At 38.5% G+C, this 14851-nt stretch overlaps 1 protein-coding gene and 1 pseudogene across 2 annotated transcripts in view; one reads left to right on the forward strand and one right to left on the reverse strand.

Moving 5' to 3' along the window:
- The window catches only part of DMXL1 (Dmx like 1), a 159531-nt gene extending 146056 nt beyond the window's left edge, over nucleotides 1-13475 (reverse strand). For both annotated transcript variants that reach the window (XM_049771388.1, XM_049771387.1), the window contains exons 1-4: nucleotides 13384-13475; nucleotides 7285-7410; nucleotides 5082-5153; nucleotides 521-599 (exon numbers count right to left, since the gene is read on the reverse strand). In XM_049771388.1, the coding sequence (XP_049627345.1) occupies nucleotides 521-599; nucleotides 5082-5153; nucleotides 7285-7410; nucleotides 13384-13470 (364 nt within the window). In that variant the 5' untranslated portion in view covers nucleotides 13471-13475. The remainder of the gene's footprint in view (nucleotides 1-520; nucleotides 600-5081; nucleotides 5154-7284; nucleotides 7411-13383) is intronic.
- Nucleotides 7543-7640, forward strand: LOC126007613 (uncharacterized; annotated as a pseudogene).
- Nucleotides 13476-14851: the final 1376 nt, after the last annotated feature.

A 14851-nucleotide genomic window follows, 5' to 3' on the forward strand; every position in this document is an offset into this window, starting at 1 on the left:
ATTCCAAAAATTATTTATAACTGGAAATCTGCTTTTGATGAGATGAAATCATCAAAAATCATCCCTATCTTCAATGTTAAAACCTATTTATTCTTAGGTTAAAGGCTCTTCTATGAAACCTTGACTCTCCAGAGAAATAATGTCTCTTTTCCAAGATTAATAGGTATTCCTAGAATACCTAAACACTATCACAGTACATATTTGTCTTCCTTTCTATATCATCTCAAAAAAGCACTTTTTTTAAATTTAAACATCATGATTACAAACTTGTTCACGATTGAGTTTCAGTCTTCCAATGTACATCTCCCTTCACACATGAGCATTTCTGAACACCAATGTCCCTGGTTCCCCACCACACTCCTCCCTGACTGCTTCTGGGACAGGCATTTGAAAGCACAATTTTTAAATGCTTTTACATTACTGAAAATTTTACAAAAAGTAAATAAAAATAGAAAAGTAATAAAAGCAACAGTTTAGGGAAGTTATATTTTATTTCAGTTAAGCTTGCTTGTTTTCTTACCTGAAGGATCCCAAGTTATATTGTGTGCTTTTGAATCTAGAAAAAATTGGCCACTTTTCTGCCACTGACTATAAAATTCCTAAAATTAAAAAAATCAATTGATTAATTTTTACGGACATTTTTTACATCAAATGCATACATTCACAACTCTTATTCTTAACCATATGAGAAGCCAGTTTTTTTTTTTTTTATGGTTCGGTTTGCATTTTATTTCAGCTGGTGAGAATTTGTTTTATGCCACAGTCTTTAAGGGCTTATAGTTTATATAAGAACAATGAACATTATAAGCAAAACTCTAGAGATAACTATGAGATTAAAGAATATACAAGCCAGCATTTCCCTTAAATTTCAAGGGAACCATATTACACTCAATAGTAAATATGCTCTACGTGTAGATCATAAGGGACTTGGGAAAGTTTTTTATTTCAATCAACAGGCTATTCTGTTCCCAATGAAGTCACTGGGTAATTCTCTATAGCAACTCGTACTATGCCTAGGACCACACATAACCTCAAATTGAGATAAATTTTCCCAAGAGAAGTCATTTTTTAAGAAAAACAAGTATTATATTCAGTGATGAAATCAAGGATTTGTAATGGAGAGTGAGAATAGCCAATCCTAGAGGAACAGAAGTCACCTTTAGTATATTTAAACAAATAAACATGATAACCAAGGAAACGTAAGTCTCAAATTTCTAAAATTTTAATTATTTACTATTATAGTTAAAATGATTAAATTTTGAGTGAGTTCAATTGTGTCTCTGTTTGAAAGTTCTTTTTCTTTTGTTTCTTTCCCACCTAAGTTCATTTGTTATGTGTGAAAACTTAGAAGAAAAGATGTGAATTTCATAACATTGTATAATTTAAGGTCTTTTCCCTCAAGTTTTTTTGTTGCTACTTTGAAAAGCATAGTAATTTAATTACTATAAAAATTTATATACACAAAAATACTATATATATGTGTGTGTGTGTAGATATATAGATATGTATGTGTATATATACATATATATTTTTGTTTGTTTGTTTGGGGACCATATCTAATGGTACTCAGGGGTTATTCCTGGCTCTGCACTCAGGATATACTACTGATGGGCTCATATGAGATTCCAGAAATTGAACCCTGGTCAGACTTTTTACAAGGCAAAGACCCTACCTGCTGTATCACTTCAGCCTTTAGCAGAGGAATTTTCAGATTTTAGAAGTGATGTAAAATTGTACTTTGAACTTTGTTTTACAAAAATTAATAAGAAATGCATGTTGCACTGTGACCTAAACATAGCTTCTTAAATTGTGGGTCACAGTTTCATATGGAATTACAAAATTAATGTGAAAACCAGAAAAAAATTGTTTTAAAATAAAATGAAACTTTATTAGCAATGACGTACAATTTATATACCTGGGGTCACATGAAAACGTTTCTAGCATAAAAGGGTTCTAAGTGGAAAAGCCTTAAGCCCTGACCCAGAATACTTCATACAGTGGTCACTAAGATGGTACAGCAAGTCAAGAGCTTGCCTTGCATGTGGCTGACAGGGTTTCAATCCCCAACATCTCCTATGATACTCTGAGCACTGCTAACAGAGAATCCTAAGCGCAGAGTCAGGAATAAGCCCTGAGCATTGCTAGGTGTGCCTCCAAAACAAAACTGAGATGCAAACAAGTTCACCTCTACTACACATGATACTCTGACACTTTACATTATTTTAATTCAGGATGTAGGGGCCGGAGCAGTGGCACAAGTGGTAGGGCATCTGCCTTGCATGTGCTAACCTAGAATGGATCCCGGTTCAATCTCTGGGCGTCCCATATGGTCCCCCAAGCCAGGAGCGATTTCTGAGTGCATAGCCAGGAGTAATCACTGAGCACCACAGGCATAGCCCAAAAACAACAACAACAACAACAACAAAACAAAAAAACAAAAAAAATAAAAATAATAAATTCAGGATGTAGCCTACAAAGTTAATAGTTACTAACTACTAATAGATCGAGACCCCAAAACAGTGTCTCAATGTGGTGAGAATAATGTGATTAACTAATGAGATTAATGTAGCAAGAGAATGGGAAATTCATTCAATATGTGACTGTGCTTACTATTGGTTCTGCTCAGGAATGACTCCTACTGGGACTTGGGGGACCATGTGCAAAGCCAGGATTGAACCCAGGCCAGCTGTTTGTAAAGCAAGTACCTTTCCTGCCATACTGTCTCTAACATCCTGATGATTCTTAAACTTTAGCACAAAAATAGCCAAGATCCAATGCAGTAATACAGCATGTATGTTTATTTTCTACAATGCCAACATAGGTTTGTCCCTGGCACCCATATTGTCCCCCACAAATGTGATCAGAGCAGAATAATTGTTGAGCATTGCCTGGTATGGCCCAAAAGCAAAAACTCAAACCAAAACAATAGTATGGAATATATATACACATATACATATATATCATTTAGGTTTTTAGACCAATGCCAAAAGTCTCAAATTCAAAGATGGCACAGGAGTCTGTAGTATTGTAGTTAATTTTTTACACAATATGCCCTTTATAAAAACTGCACTGCAGGAATGACTATCTAGTGCAGAAGAGAATCCCCACCAGAACTGCTACCTTACTTATTAAAAAGGTATTAATGTAAGATACTGAGTTAAATAAAACTGAGATGAAAACTACTGAAAGATATGCAAAGGTATTTCGACTATAAGATCTTTTGATTCTTTACATTTTTAATCTACTTCCACAGATCTTTAACACTGTACCACACATGATCTCCATAAACAATGAATAACTATTAACCAGCAATTCCACTTTTAGGTATCTATACCCAGGACAGAAAAACATTCATTCAAAAGGGCATAACACAACCACTATGCATTATAGCACTCAGTATGATGGCTAAATGTTGGAATCAACTTATATGTCCAACAACAAATGAGTGCATCATGAAGATGCAGTCCATATATAAAATAGAATACTACATAGCTGTAAGGAATGATGCAGTCATGCAATTCACTGCAATCTGGATGAAACTAGAAATTATTATGTTCAATGAAGGAAACCAGAAGAAGGATAAAAACAGGGTATCACTTATATGTAGTATTTAAAATAACAGCATGAGTTAATGCAATGACTTAAATGGGGGCTGTCTAGAACAGTCTTGTCCCAAGTATAGGGAGGAGAAAAAATAAGACAGAGGTGAAACTTTAGCAACTAAATTTAAAAAGGCGTCTGTTATGATGGCAGGCGAAGTGGGGTCGGGGGGAAGAGACATGGGATGGACTCTGGGAACATTGGTGGAGTAAGACTGACATAGTAATGGGAGTGGTTCTGAAATACTGTATGCTTAAACTTAACAAAACTTAACTCACAAAATACTTTTGTAAATCACAGTGTTTTAAATTAAAAATATTTAATTAAAAATGTTAATCAATTTCAGAAGTTAGCAGTCTCATAAGACTGGCTTGCTCTGGATCAAACAGCTAAAAAGCAACAACAAAAAAGAAACCTAAGTTATGTTTCTTCTATGACTTTTCTATGACTCCTAATACAGCTTCTTTATTATAGCACACTATGCATTCTCTTTCATATGGAAAAAAATTATTAGCTTAATTTTCAGCAGAGATGAGTACTATAAGCTGCTCAGTTTATGTATTTAATGGCACTAAAGCATCCACAGAGCCTACTGTACAGGTATATTCTATTGCTTTAATCAGCTATCAGAACTCTTTTTTTTTTTTTTTTTTTTTTTGGTTTTTGGGCCACACCCGGCGGTGCTCAGGGGTCACTCCTGGTTGTCTGCTCAGAAATAGCTCCTGGCAGGCACGGAGGACCATATGGGACACCGGGATTCGAACCAACCACCTTTGGTCCTGGATCGGCTGCTTGCAAGGCAAGCACTGTGCTATCTCTCTGGGCCCAGCTATCAGAACTCTTTCTGAATTATATTTTATAAAGAAAAATACTTACTGACCAATTAACAATTCTAAGTCTAAAAGTCCTAGAGGTATGTAAATGACACTCTGCAATAAAAGAATGTTAATCAAATAACAAAATATGGATTCATAAAGATAGTACAGCTTTGTACACGACTGATATAGGCCCAATCTCATCACTCCCATCTTGTCCCTAAGTTTGTCATGAGTGATCCCTGAATACAAGGCCAAGAGAACACCTCTCTCAAGTAATAAGTAACTAATAAAGAAAAAAATGTCAAAGACTTTATATAAAAATTGTATTAAAGGTCATAAAAATACAGTTCCACATATAGAAAGGAACAATGATATTTATCACTTGCAAAGAAACTGCAACACCTAAAGATATTGACTCTAAATATTGATATAAATAAAGTATCAGAAGGAAGAGTTAAGCATCTCAAGACATTCATCACAATTTAGTAAAATTCTATTTCAATGACAGGGAAAGATATTTAAATTTGGAAGTGGCACTTAATATGTAATACGATTTATATACTAATTTATTTTATAATTAGCTGATTTTGTTGACTTGGAAAAGTATGTTATATTACTCAACACATTTCAATTCCTAAAAAAAAAAAATAACAAATTACTGACCAAATTTTTCTTTTGCTTCGGTACTTTAACTGGTTCAAAAACAGAGATAACATTTCCATAGGATGCTGCAATCTTTAAAAACAAAAAGAAAGAAAACGTAATGAATGTGTTACCTAATTTATGAAATAAAAAAAAATGAAAAGAATAACTTAAAATATATCCACACACAAATTCATTTACAGTTACTTGAGAATATTAAATTTTCTTATTTTTGGCTCTTTTGGGGGGTCCACACCTGGCAGCACTCAGGGGTTCCTCCTGGCTCTTCATCCAGAAATCACTCCTGATAGGCTCAGGGGACCATAAGGGATGCTGGGAATCAAAACCGAGTCTGTCCCAGGTTGGCCATGTGCAAGGTAAACACCCTACCGCTGTGCTATCACTCCGGCCCTGAGAATGTTAGTTTTGAAAAAAATTGTTATCTACCTCAAATTCCAGTAGTTATTTACCAACTATGGAACCAATAAGATGTCTGTCTATCTTAGTTTCATACACACACACACACACACACACACACACACACACACACACACACACACAATAGCCATTGATGCTTCCTTGAAAGTACAAACTTTAACATAAATTAAAAAATCAGGTTTTAGGTTGTTTTCAAAATCAATTCTGTATATTTAATTTTCAAAAATAAAAGATGGCCAGAGGGGCTTTGATTGTATTGACACCCATAAAACAAAAGCATTTAGAATGACTATAAAACCAAATGTCACCTTCATTCTCGATGGTCTACAATCTAGTTTATCACATAAAATGGATCTCTCATGTGAAATAATTAAAATTAGAGTTCCAATATTAGTTATACATGACTCATTACATGGCATGAGTATACAATCTGGTATAGGTATAAGTAAATAATAATGAAAATGAGAAAACTATACAGATAGGAAATCAAACACACAAGAAGATGTAGAAAAGGTCATTTTTGAGTATGCTACGTATAAAAAGGGATGACAGAAGAAAGTGAGATATATTCAGCAACATAAAAAGGAGTCACAGAGTTAAATAAAACAAAATCCAATAAAGCAGTAGTTCAACTAAAAAGTAAAGATTGTAAAAGTAGAAATTCTGACCACTAATATTAAAGTCTAAGAAGTAACTTTTCAGATGGGCAGGTTGATTAGAACTTACATAATTAGGGGCTGAGAGATAGCATGGAGGTAAGGCATTTGCTTTGCATCTGGTTCCCTGAGCCTGCCAGGAGTGATTTCTGAGCATAGAGCCAGGAATAACCCCTGAGCACTGCCGGCTGTGCCCCCCCCCCCCCAAAAAAAAAAGAAAAAGAAAAGAAAAGAAATTACATACTTAGGGGTTGGAGAGATAGAGGTAGGGAATTTGCCTTGAGCATGGCTGGCCCACGTTCAATCCCTACCATCCCATATTGTCCTCTGAGGAATAATTCCTGAGTACAGAGCCAAGAGTAAATTCTATGCACCACTGGGTGTGGCCAAAAAAAATTTTTTTAATGATATGATTAAAAAGGAAAGATTAGGAACATTTTAATTCCTCACACAATATTCTAGTAGAATTGTGTTTTAATATCCCCCCAAAACGAAATACATTTGAGTACTCAACTCAGATAAAAAGAATGATATACAGTCTGCAATTTCTCACTATACAATGCTATTTTAAGGTATGACTCAACCAAATCTTGCACTATGAAAATCTGTTTTTTATGTGATAGAGTTATAATATCTTTCTTTCAGAGTTGTTATCCTCCCTGTTTTATTTTCAAGGTACTTTTTACTTTTCATACAAACAGTAGTTCAGATAAAGTTTTTTCCTTTTCAAAGCATAGACTTTTTGAAGTTCACTTTCAGTTCTGCACAAAGTTTATCCAGAAAGAAGTGACCAGATGTTCACTGACAAAAGCAAATTACTTTTTATGGTTTATTTGCATATAGATTCAAGACTATCATTCCTTTTCCGCAATGCAATACATTTTTTAAATAAGCTTTAGAGACTGGTAATAAGCACTGCAATATTTTTTCAACTCATAGAAATATTAGCTATATTCAGAAACATAAAAATCCAACGACCCATAACACTGAATCAGTGAGCAAAGTGCATCTTTAAAGAGTCTCAGAAATTGTATTTGAAACAAAGTGAGTCTCTATTTCGAAAGAAAATACTTCAGATTATTGTAACAAAATACTCAAAACAAATTATTCATTACCACAAGATTACAAACCTTTCCTTGTAGCATCGAACAGTCTACACATCCCACTTGAATATTTCCGTGCTTAGCTCCTGGGATTATTTGTAATCTTTCAAAATCACTTCCTAGTATTACAATGTCACATCCAGATGCATAAGCCTAAAATTTATAAAAAGGAACAAAATAAAATGAAATGATAAAATTGTTAAGAAAATATTTGCATGTAGAATACCAGCATTACATATTATGTTTCAACAATTTAAACATTCTTTTAAAAAAATGACCTATATGGTGCTCGCTTCAGCAGCACAAATACTAAAATCGGAATGATACAGAGAAGGACCCTATGCAAGGATGACAGGCAAATTCGCGAAGCGTTCCATATTTAAAATAAAGAAAAAAGAAAAATTATAAATATGATTTGAAAAGAATTCCTTCTTCCCACATGGAGATCCTTTAACAGCAAAAAGTTCAAAATAGTCTGCAAAATACACACCCATTCTTCTGTCAACTCTTCCATCTTAGGTGGCTGCTATCACAATATCTAAGCCAGAATCACTTTTGCCCTACAGTAAATAGAAACTTCCTTAAAGAACTACAAATGGTGAAAAGGAACATGAAAAAATGCTCTATATTACTAATCCTCAGAGAAATACATTTACACTAGAGAGATATCACCTCACACCAGATTGGCACTGATCAAAATGAGTAGCAACAAGTGTTGGCATGGTTTGGGGAGAGGGGCAATTGTGGGGGGAGAGGAACCTCATTCACTGTTGATTATTTTCATTAGTAAAAACATAAAACAAAAACTAGGAATTGAGTTTCCCTAGGACCCAGCACTCCCACTACTGGGAACATATCCTAAGGTCCAAAAATACACAATACAGGGGAAAAAATTGCACTCTCACTACAGTGTATTCACGATAGCCAAATCTGGAAACATCCTAAGAGCCTTAGAACAGGTAAGTAGATAAATAACACATATGTAACTTGTATATAAAGTAATGTGTACATATACACAATGCTACTTGGCTGTTAAGAATGAAGTCGTGCAATTTTTTGACACATGGAAGGATCTACAAAGTATCATGCTGAATAATATGAGCCAGAGAGTGAAGGATCTAACTCATTCTGAGATATAAAGAAACATTGTAGGGGAATATAACTAATGCCTAAAGGCAATAGAAATGAAGAGCAAGAAAACAGGCCTTAGTGGGAAGCTAGCCACTGGGAGTGTAAAGGGGGGGGGGGGTAAGCTAGGGAAGGGACTATTAGTGCAGTGACAAAAGGAAGTAGTAACTCTGGATGATAATGGAATATTAAAAGGAGGTAAAATAGTATGTATAATAACCTATTAGTAAAAGTACTGTAAACCACAATAACTATACTGTAAAAAGAAATAAGGGGTCTGTCATAGAGGCAGGATAGGGCGAGGGGGCAGAAGGAAACTGTGGATATTAGTGGAAGACGGAAGAGAAATTGAAGAAATTGGTGTTGTAACATTGAATGCCTAGAAGTCAATCATGAATAACTTTGTAACCTTGTAATTCACAGTGATGCAATTTAAAAATTTTTAATCTCTGCTTATAGACATAGACAAAAATGCATAAAGAAAAAATGATCTTTTAAAAATGTTCATTACACCAAAGAATTTTTCTCTGCTAAAACTCTCTTTTAAGACACCTGCAGTCACCCATATTTGGAATAAAATCTCAACTCCTCACTACAGCTAATCTCCTAAGTAATTATCCTCATTCCTTAAACCCATTTCATTTCATTGGGTTTTGTCTACCACCACTGCCTTTGGGCCTTGAGGGATGTTTGTCATATTCTGTTGTAAATCATAAAGATGCTCTTTGTAATTTCCCTTTTTGATCTTGCTGCTTTCTGTATTCTATCCTTATCTGTGATTTTCATCATTGTGAGTAGGATATGCCTGGGGTGTTTTTCTTTGGATCTCTTTTAGCTGGTACTTTTCAGGCATCCAGGATGTAGTTGCATATACTCTTTAGTTCTGAAAACTATTCAACATTAATATCTTTGACTGTTGATTTTTCATGTCCTCCGTCCACCCCGGGTCTCTGGGACTCCAATGAGTCTCTTTCTCAACCTCCTCTGTTGTAGGAGTAATGTAGCTAAGCTGATTCTTTCCTCAACAGCTGCTACTCTGCTGGTGAGGCTTTCCAGTGAGTTTTTCATTTTACCTACCAAGTGTTTCAGTCCTTTTATTTCAGTCTGATGTTTTCTCATTTCTACTTTCATATCCTTTTGAGTCTTATTTGTGATTTGTTCCATGGTTTCTTTAAGTTCTTTAAATATCCTCCAGATTTCCTCTCTAAAGTCCTTATCAGAGAGGCTATATAGGTGGCTGGTACTTGTCAGATCTTCAAAGCTACCATATTCATCTCTAAGCATGGTGGTAGTCTGTGTTGTTTCCCCATTGAGTCATTTGCAGTGTGGTGTTTTCTATGTGTTGTGCTGGGGTTTATTGATTAGAGGATATGCATAGTAACGTAGTGGAGGGGAGCAGTTGCACTCCTCTGTTGTACTGGTCTCCACCTCCTCCTACCCATCATGGGGGTGGGCGGATGGCTGTGCTCAGCAACGGCAGCATCATCTCCGGACTTGGGCCTAGCTAGCAATTTACCCAGAGACCAAGATCTCTGCCTTGCTGGACCTCTGTTCCATTTCTCAAATAATTTCCAGGAATTTAAACTTTTTTCTTTTTCTTTTCTTTTTTTTTTTTTTTTGGTTTTTGGGCCACACCCATATGACCCTCAGGGGTTACTCTTGGCTATGCGCTCAGAAATCGCCCCTGGCTTGGGAGGACCATATGGGACGCCAGGGGATGGAACTGTGGTCCGTCCTACTCTAGCGCTTGCAAGGCAGACACCTTACCTCTAGCGCCACCTTTCCGACCCTAAACTTTTTTCTTTAACAATCCTGCTGTAAAGGGCTGGAGAACTAGCTCAATGGATGAAGCTCATGTTTTGCATCCAGGAGGCCCAGGTTTGATGTTTTTTATTCAGGAAGTCCAGGACTGCATATACCCATTGAGCACTGTCTGGAGAATTCCCAAGCTCTGAGGCAAGAGCACTGCCAGGTGCACCTTCCCTCCCTCCCCCAAATAAACTCTATTGCAGGAGCCAGGGATATAGCTCAAGTGATAAAGCACGAGCCTTGCCATATATAAAGTCCTGGATTAAATTCTGAATATATCCATTCTTACTCATAGAACTTTCAGTTTTATGAAAAATCAACAGTCAAGGACATTACTGAATAGTAATGTAATAGTTTTCAGAGCTAAAGAGTATATGCAACTACATCCTGGATGCCTGAAAAGTACCAGCTAAAACTAGTAAACACTTCTCAGTTTTAACAAATAAAACCAAAATTATTCTGCTGTATACAGTATACAGTTTGAATATGTAGTATGGTAAATACCTATAATAGAATATTATATAACTGTAAAAAGGAAGAAAAAGGTATCTATTAACTGATGTGATTTCTAAATATTATTAAGAGAAAATAGCCAGGTATAAAATGCTATAAATAATGTTTAAGGAAAATAAGAAAATGTAGTATCTATGATTGCAAAAACAAAAGCAGAAAAATGAAAACATGGAGGGAAAAGCAATACTGAAACACTTCTGAGTATAAAACTTATAGTTAAACATTTGAAAAATGTTTATGTCAAACATGTTCTAAAAATTAAATCAAACCTATTGAAACCAAGGTAAGTGAAACAAATGAACTGCATTCCAAATGAATTTTATGTCTATGCCAAAGGTGTTCACAGACCTATGGAAATTTAAAAAATAATAAATATTGAAAATACCTTACATGCAGCACACCTGATATCCCATAAGGTCCCCCAAGCACTACTAGGAGTGTTCCCTGAGTGTAGAGCCAGGAGGAAGCCCTGAGCAATGCAGTAATAGCTCAATAACCAATACATAAATAAATTAAAAATTTATCAAACTAATGATTAAGAGGGATGAAATTGACAAAAAACAAAAACAAAGGTATGTGAATTCCAGAATTACTTCTAAAATCAGTTGGGAGTTGCGATCTCTACAATAAAGAGAAATATTTGAAAATAGTTTACTTCATTTACTAACTAGAGTGTTTAAGCTCTGATAGCTCGGCAGTAGACTTGTTGGAAGATGATAGATCAGTGGAAACAGGTTTTATTTTATTTTTTTGGTATGGGGGGTATTTTTTTGAGCCACAACCAGCGTGCTCTGGGGTTACTATTGGCTCTGCTCTCAGAAATTGCTCCTGGCAAGCTTGGGGGACCATGTGAGATGCCCAGGATGGAACCCAGGTCCATCCTTGTCATTGGCGTGCAAGGGAAACGCCTTACCATTTGTGCTATCACTTCGGCCAGGTAACAGGTTTTAAAATTCATCCGAACTAAGTCACAAGTTACATGATGACTAAAGATCTTGGGCATCCTTCCATTAAAATAACATGACTGACCTGATCATGGTTTCATATACACTTTAAAGAGGTCATGTGGGCACATGAATAGGTCAGCTTATTGCCTATACATCCAAGTTCACACCACTGCTTCCAGAATCTGAATACCGTGTTTAAGAAAAGTTTAGAACTTAAATTGGGGATGGTATACAAGTAAGTTTAGGAAATGACTGAAAATGCAATGTTACTGTTCCCAGTAGGAAAACTTTCTTGAGATGCTGTTTATTTCCATCCTCAAACAGCAAAATCAGAGAGACATTATAATTGCTCAGTTTGTGGGGTCTAAGGAGATTACCACTCAGAACTACCATGTCTAAGACTGCTTGTGTCAAACGCAAAGTACAGTGATGAAGTAGAAAGAACCCCAGGAATATTGAGACTCCCCGAAAGCAAACTACTTGGCGGGCACATGCCTACGAGAAAACAATCTAGATATTTAAATACCGAGCAACGACTATCATTCATTCAAACTGACAGAGCCTCCCGGCAGGAAAATCACAAAAAAAAAAAAAAGAAAGAAAGAAAGAAAGAAAGAAAGAAAGAAAGAAAGAAAGAAAGAAAGAAAGAAAGAAAGAAAGAAAGAAAGAAAGAAAGAAAGAAAGAAAGAGAACCTAGGGTATTCCTTAAGCCATTGCTAGATATTTAAATACCAAGCAAGAACTGTCATTCAATCTGACAAAGCCTCCCGCAGGGAAATCAAGAAAAAAGAAAGAAAGAGAACCTAGGGTATTTCTTAAGCCATTATTAGTTGTCATTCGCTCAATGAAAGGAAGTTTTTACTTTCAAGCATCAGCAGAAAATCACCTGCACTAAGACCTGTCATTTTTGCGGGGTGCAATAGAGTCGCGTTCACAAAAGGAAAGAAAGAAAGAAAGAAAGAAAGAAAGAAAGAAAGAAAGAAAGAAAGAAAGAAAGAAAGAAAGAAAGAAAGAAAGAAAGAAAGAACCTAAGGGTATTTCTTAAGCCATTAGTAGTTGTCATTTGCTCAATGAAAGGAAGTTTTTACTTTCAAGAATCACCAGAAAGTCGCCTGCAGTAAGACCTGTCATTTCTGCGGGGTGCAATAGAGTCGCGTTGAAAGAAAGAAAGAAAGAAAGAAAGAAAGAAAGAAAGAAAGAAAGAAAGAAAGAAAGAAAGAAAGAAAGAGAATTTAAGGGTATTTCTCAAGCCATTACTAGTTGTCATTTGCTCAATGAAAGGAAGTCTTTACTTTCAAGCATCAGCAGAAAGTCGCCTGCACTAAGACCTGTCATTTTTGCAAGGGATCCGGTGCAACAGAGTCGCGTTCACAGGAGAGGCCAGGCGGCAAACGTCACCGAGACTGTCAAGCAGGCAGAAGGGAGTGTGTGTGGAAGGGGAGCCGGGCTGGGGGCGCTTCCGAACCCCGAGAAGGCCGTGCAGGCCGTGTCAAGCAAGACCCGGGCTGGAGAGGGAGGGACTCTGCCTGACAGCCTGAGGTGTCCTGACTGGCAGGCCGGAGGGAGGCCGAGGGCCGGACAGGCGAGCGCCAGCGCCCGGGCCGAGAGCGATCGTCCCGGGGAGCGGGAGGGCCGGGCCCGCTCCGGAGCCTCCGGGGCAGCCGCGAGCCGGGCTCGGATCCGGGACGCGGGCCGCCCGCTCGCCGCCAGCCCCGCCCGGGCCGCTCACCGTGAAGCGCCGCTCGCCCACGCTGCCCACGGAGAAGCAGTGCTCGCCGGGGTTGGCCGCGCCCGTCAGCACCTGGTGCAGGTTCATGGCGCCGCATGCCCGGCCGAGCCCTCCGGCCCGCTGCTCCCGGCGCCGCTCCGGCAGCGCCGCCCGCACCCGCACCCGCACAAGCCGGCCGGCCGCTCCGAGCGTCCGCGCGCCGCGCTCGGCCCGACTCTCGCGAGGCTCCGGAGCGCCCGGAAGGCCACGCCCCCTGCCCTGGCGACGTCCTGATGGGCCAGCGGTCCCGTGAGCGCGTCGTCAGCCAATCCCGGGCTCCGCTCGCTGAGCATTTCCGCCCCGCCCCGGCCACGCTCCCTGCCCTGGCGAGGTCCTGATGGGCCAGCGGTCGCGAGACGCTTCCTATGAGTGCGTCGTCAGCCAATCCCGGGCTCCGGTTCGCTGAGCATTTCCGCCCCGCCCCGGTCACGCCCCGTTCCCTGGCGAGCTTCTGATTGGCCAGCGGTCTCGAGAAGCCTGCGTCGTAAGCCAATCCCGGGCTCCGGCTCGCTGAGCATTTCCGCCCCGCCCCGCCCCGCGGATGCTTTCGAGGCTCGCGAGTGCTGGCACTCACTGAGACGGAGAGCGCGGGCCCTTCTGAAACTACAATTCCCAGCAAGCACCGCTTCCCCGAGCCGCGCATGACGCCCCCAAGAGGGGGCGGGGACCCTCTGCCGCCGCCAGCTGCGCGCTTGCTGTCACTCTCTCGCCGTCTCCGGACACTTTGGCTTTGACACTTCTCAGCACTTGGCAGCCCTGGCGCAAGCTGAACACTCATTTCCAAGAAGGCTTGTGGCAACAATACTACACCACCCTTGGCTTTAGGACTTTAGGGAAAGCCAAAGAAGATCCAAGTGCTTCAGTGTAGTAGACCTCAACTCGGTCCACTCAACTTGATCCAAGTTCTGCATGGCGACTGATAGCTCACATCTGGTCAATCTCTTAGGGACACATGATGTCCCCTAATCTTCCTGGCCCCAAAGCACCGTCAGTGCCAATTAGGTATCATATGAATGAGAAAATGAACTCAGATACCAGCACTCCACCTTGAAAAACTCAACTTTGCTTTTAAATCTTTTAGATCATTTCCTTGTAGTTAAAAAATAAAGATGTTAGTCGGTAGAAATCATTCATCAGTACTAGAAAGTTTCTTTTGACTTTCCCTAATTTGCTTTTTGCACTGTGCATTTGCATTTTAGTACTTCTTTTAAAAGTTTAACAGCCATATCCTTTCTCTTAAGATTTGAAAATGTTGGAATGACAGAATATGGAGGAATGGTGATAGGATTTAACACTGGTAGAGGGATTGGTATTGAAATATTGTAATTAACTGAAAATAAAGTAAGTAAAAAGTAAATTGTAAAGATATAAAAATAATTCCATTATTTATAAATAATAATACTAAATAAATACTTTATTTATACTTTAA

This window comes from Suncus etruscus, chromosome 4, assembly GCF_024139225.1.
Source record: "Suncus etruscus isolate mSunEtr1 chromosome 4, mSunEtr1.pri.cur, whole genome shotgun sequence".
Taxonomy (NCBI): Eukaryota; Metazoa; Chordata; class Mammalia; order Eulipotyphla; family Soricidae; genus Suncus; species Suncus etruscus.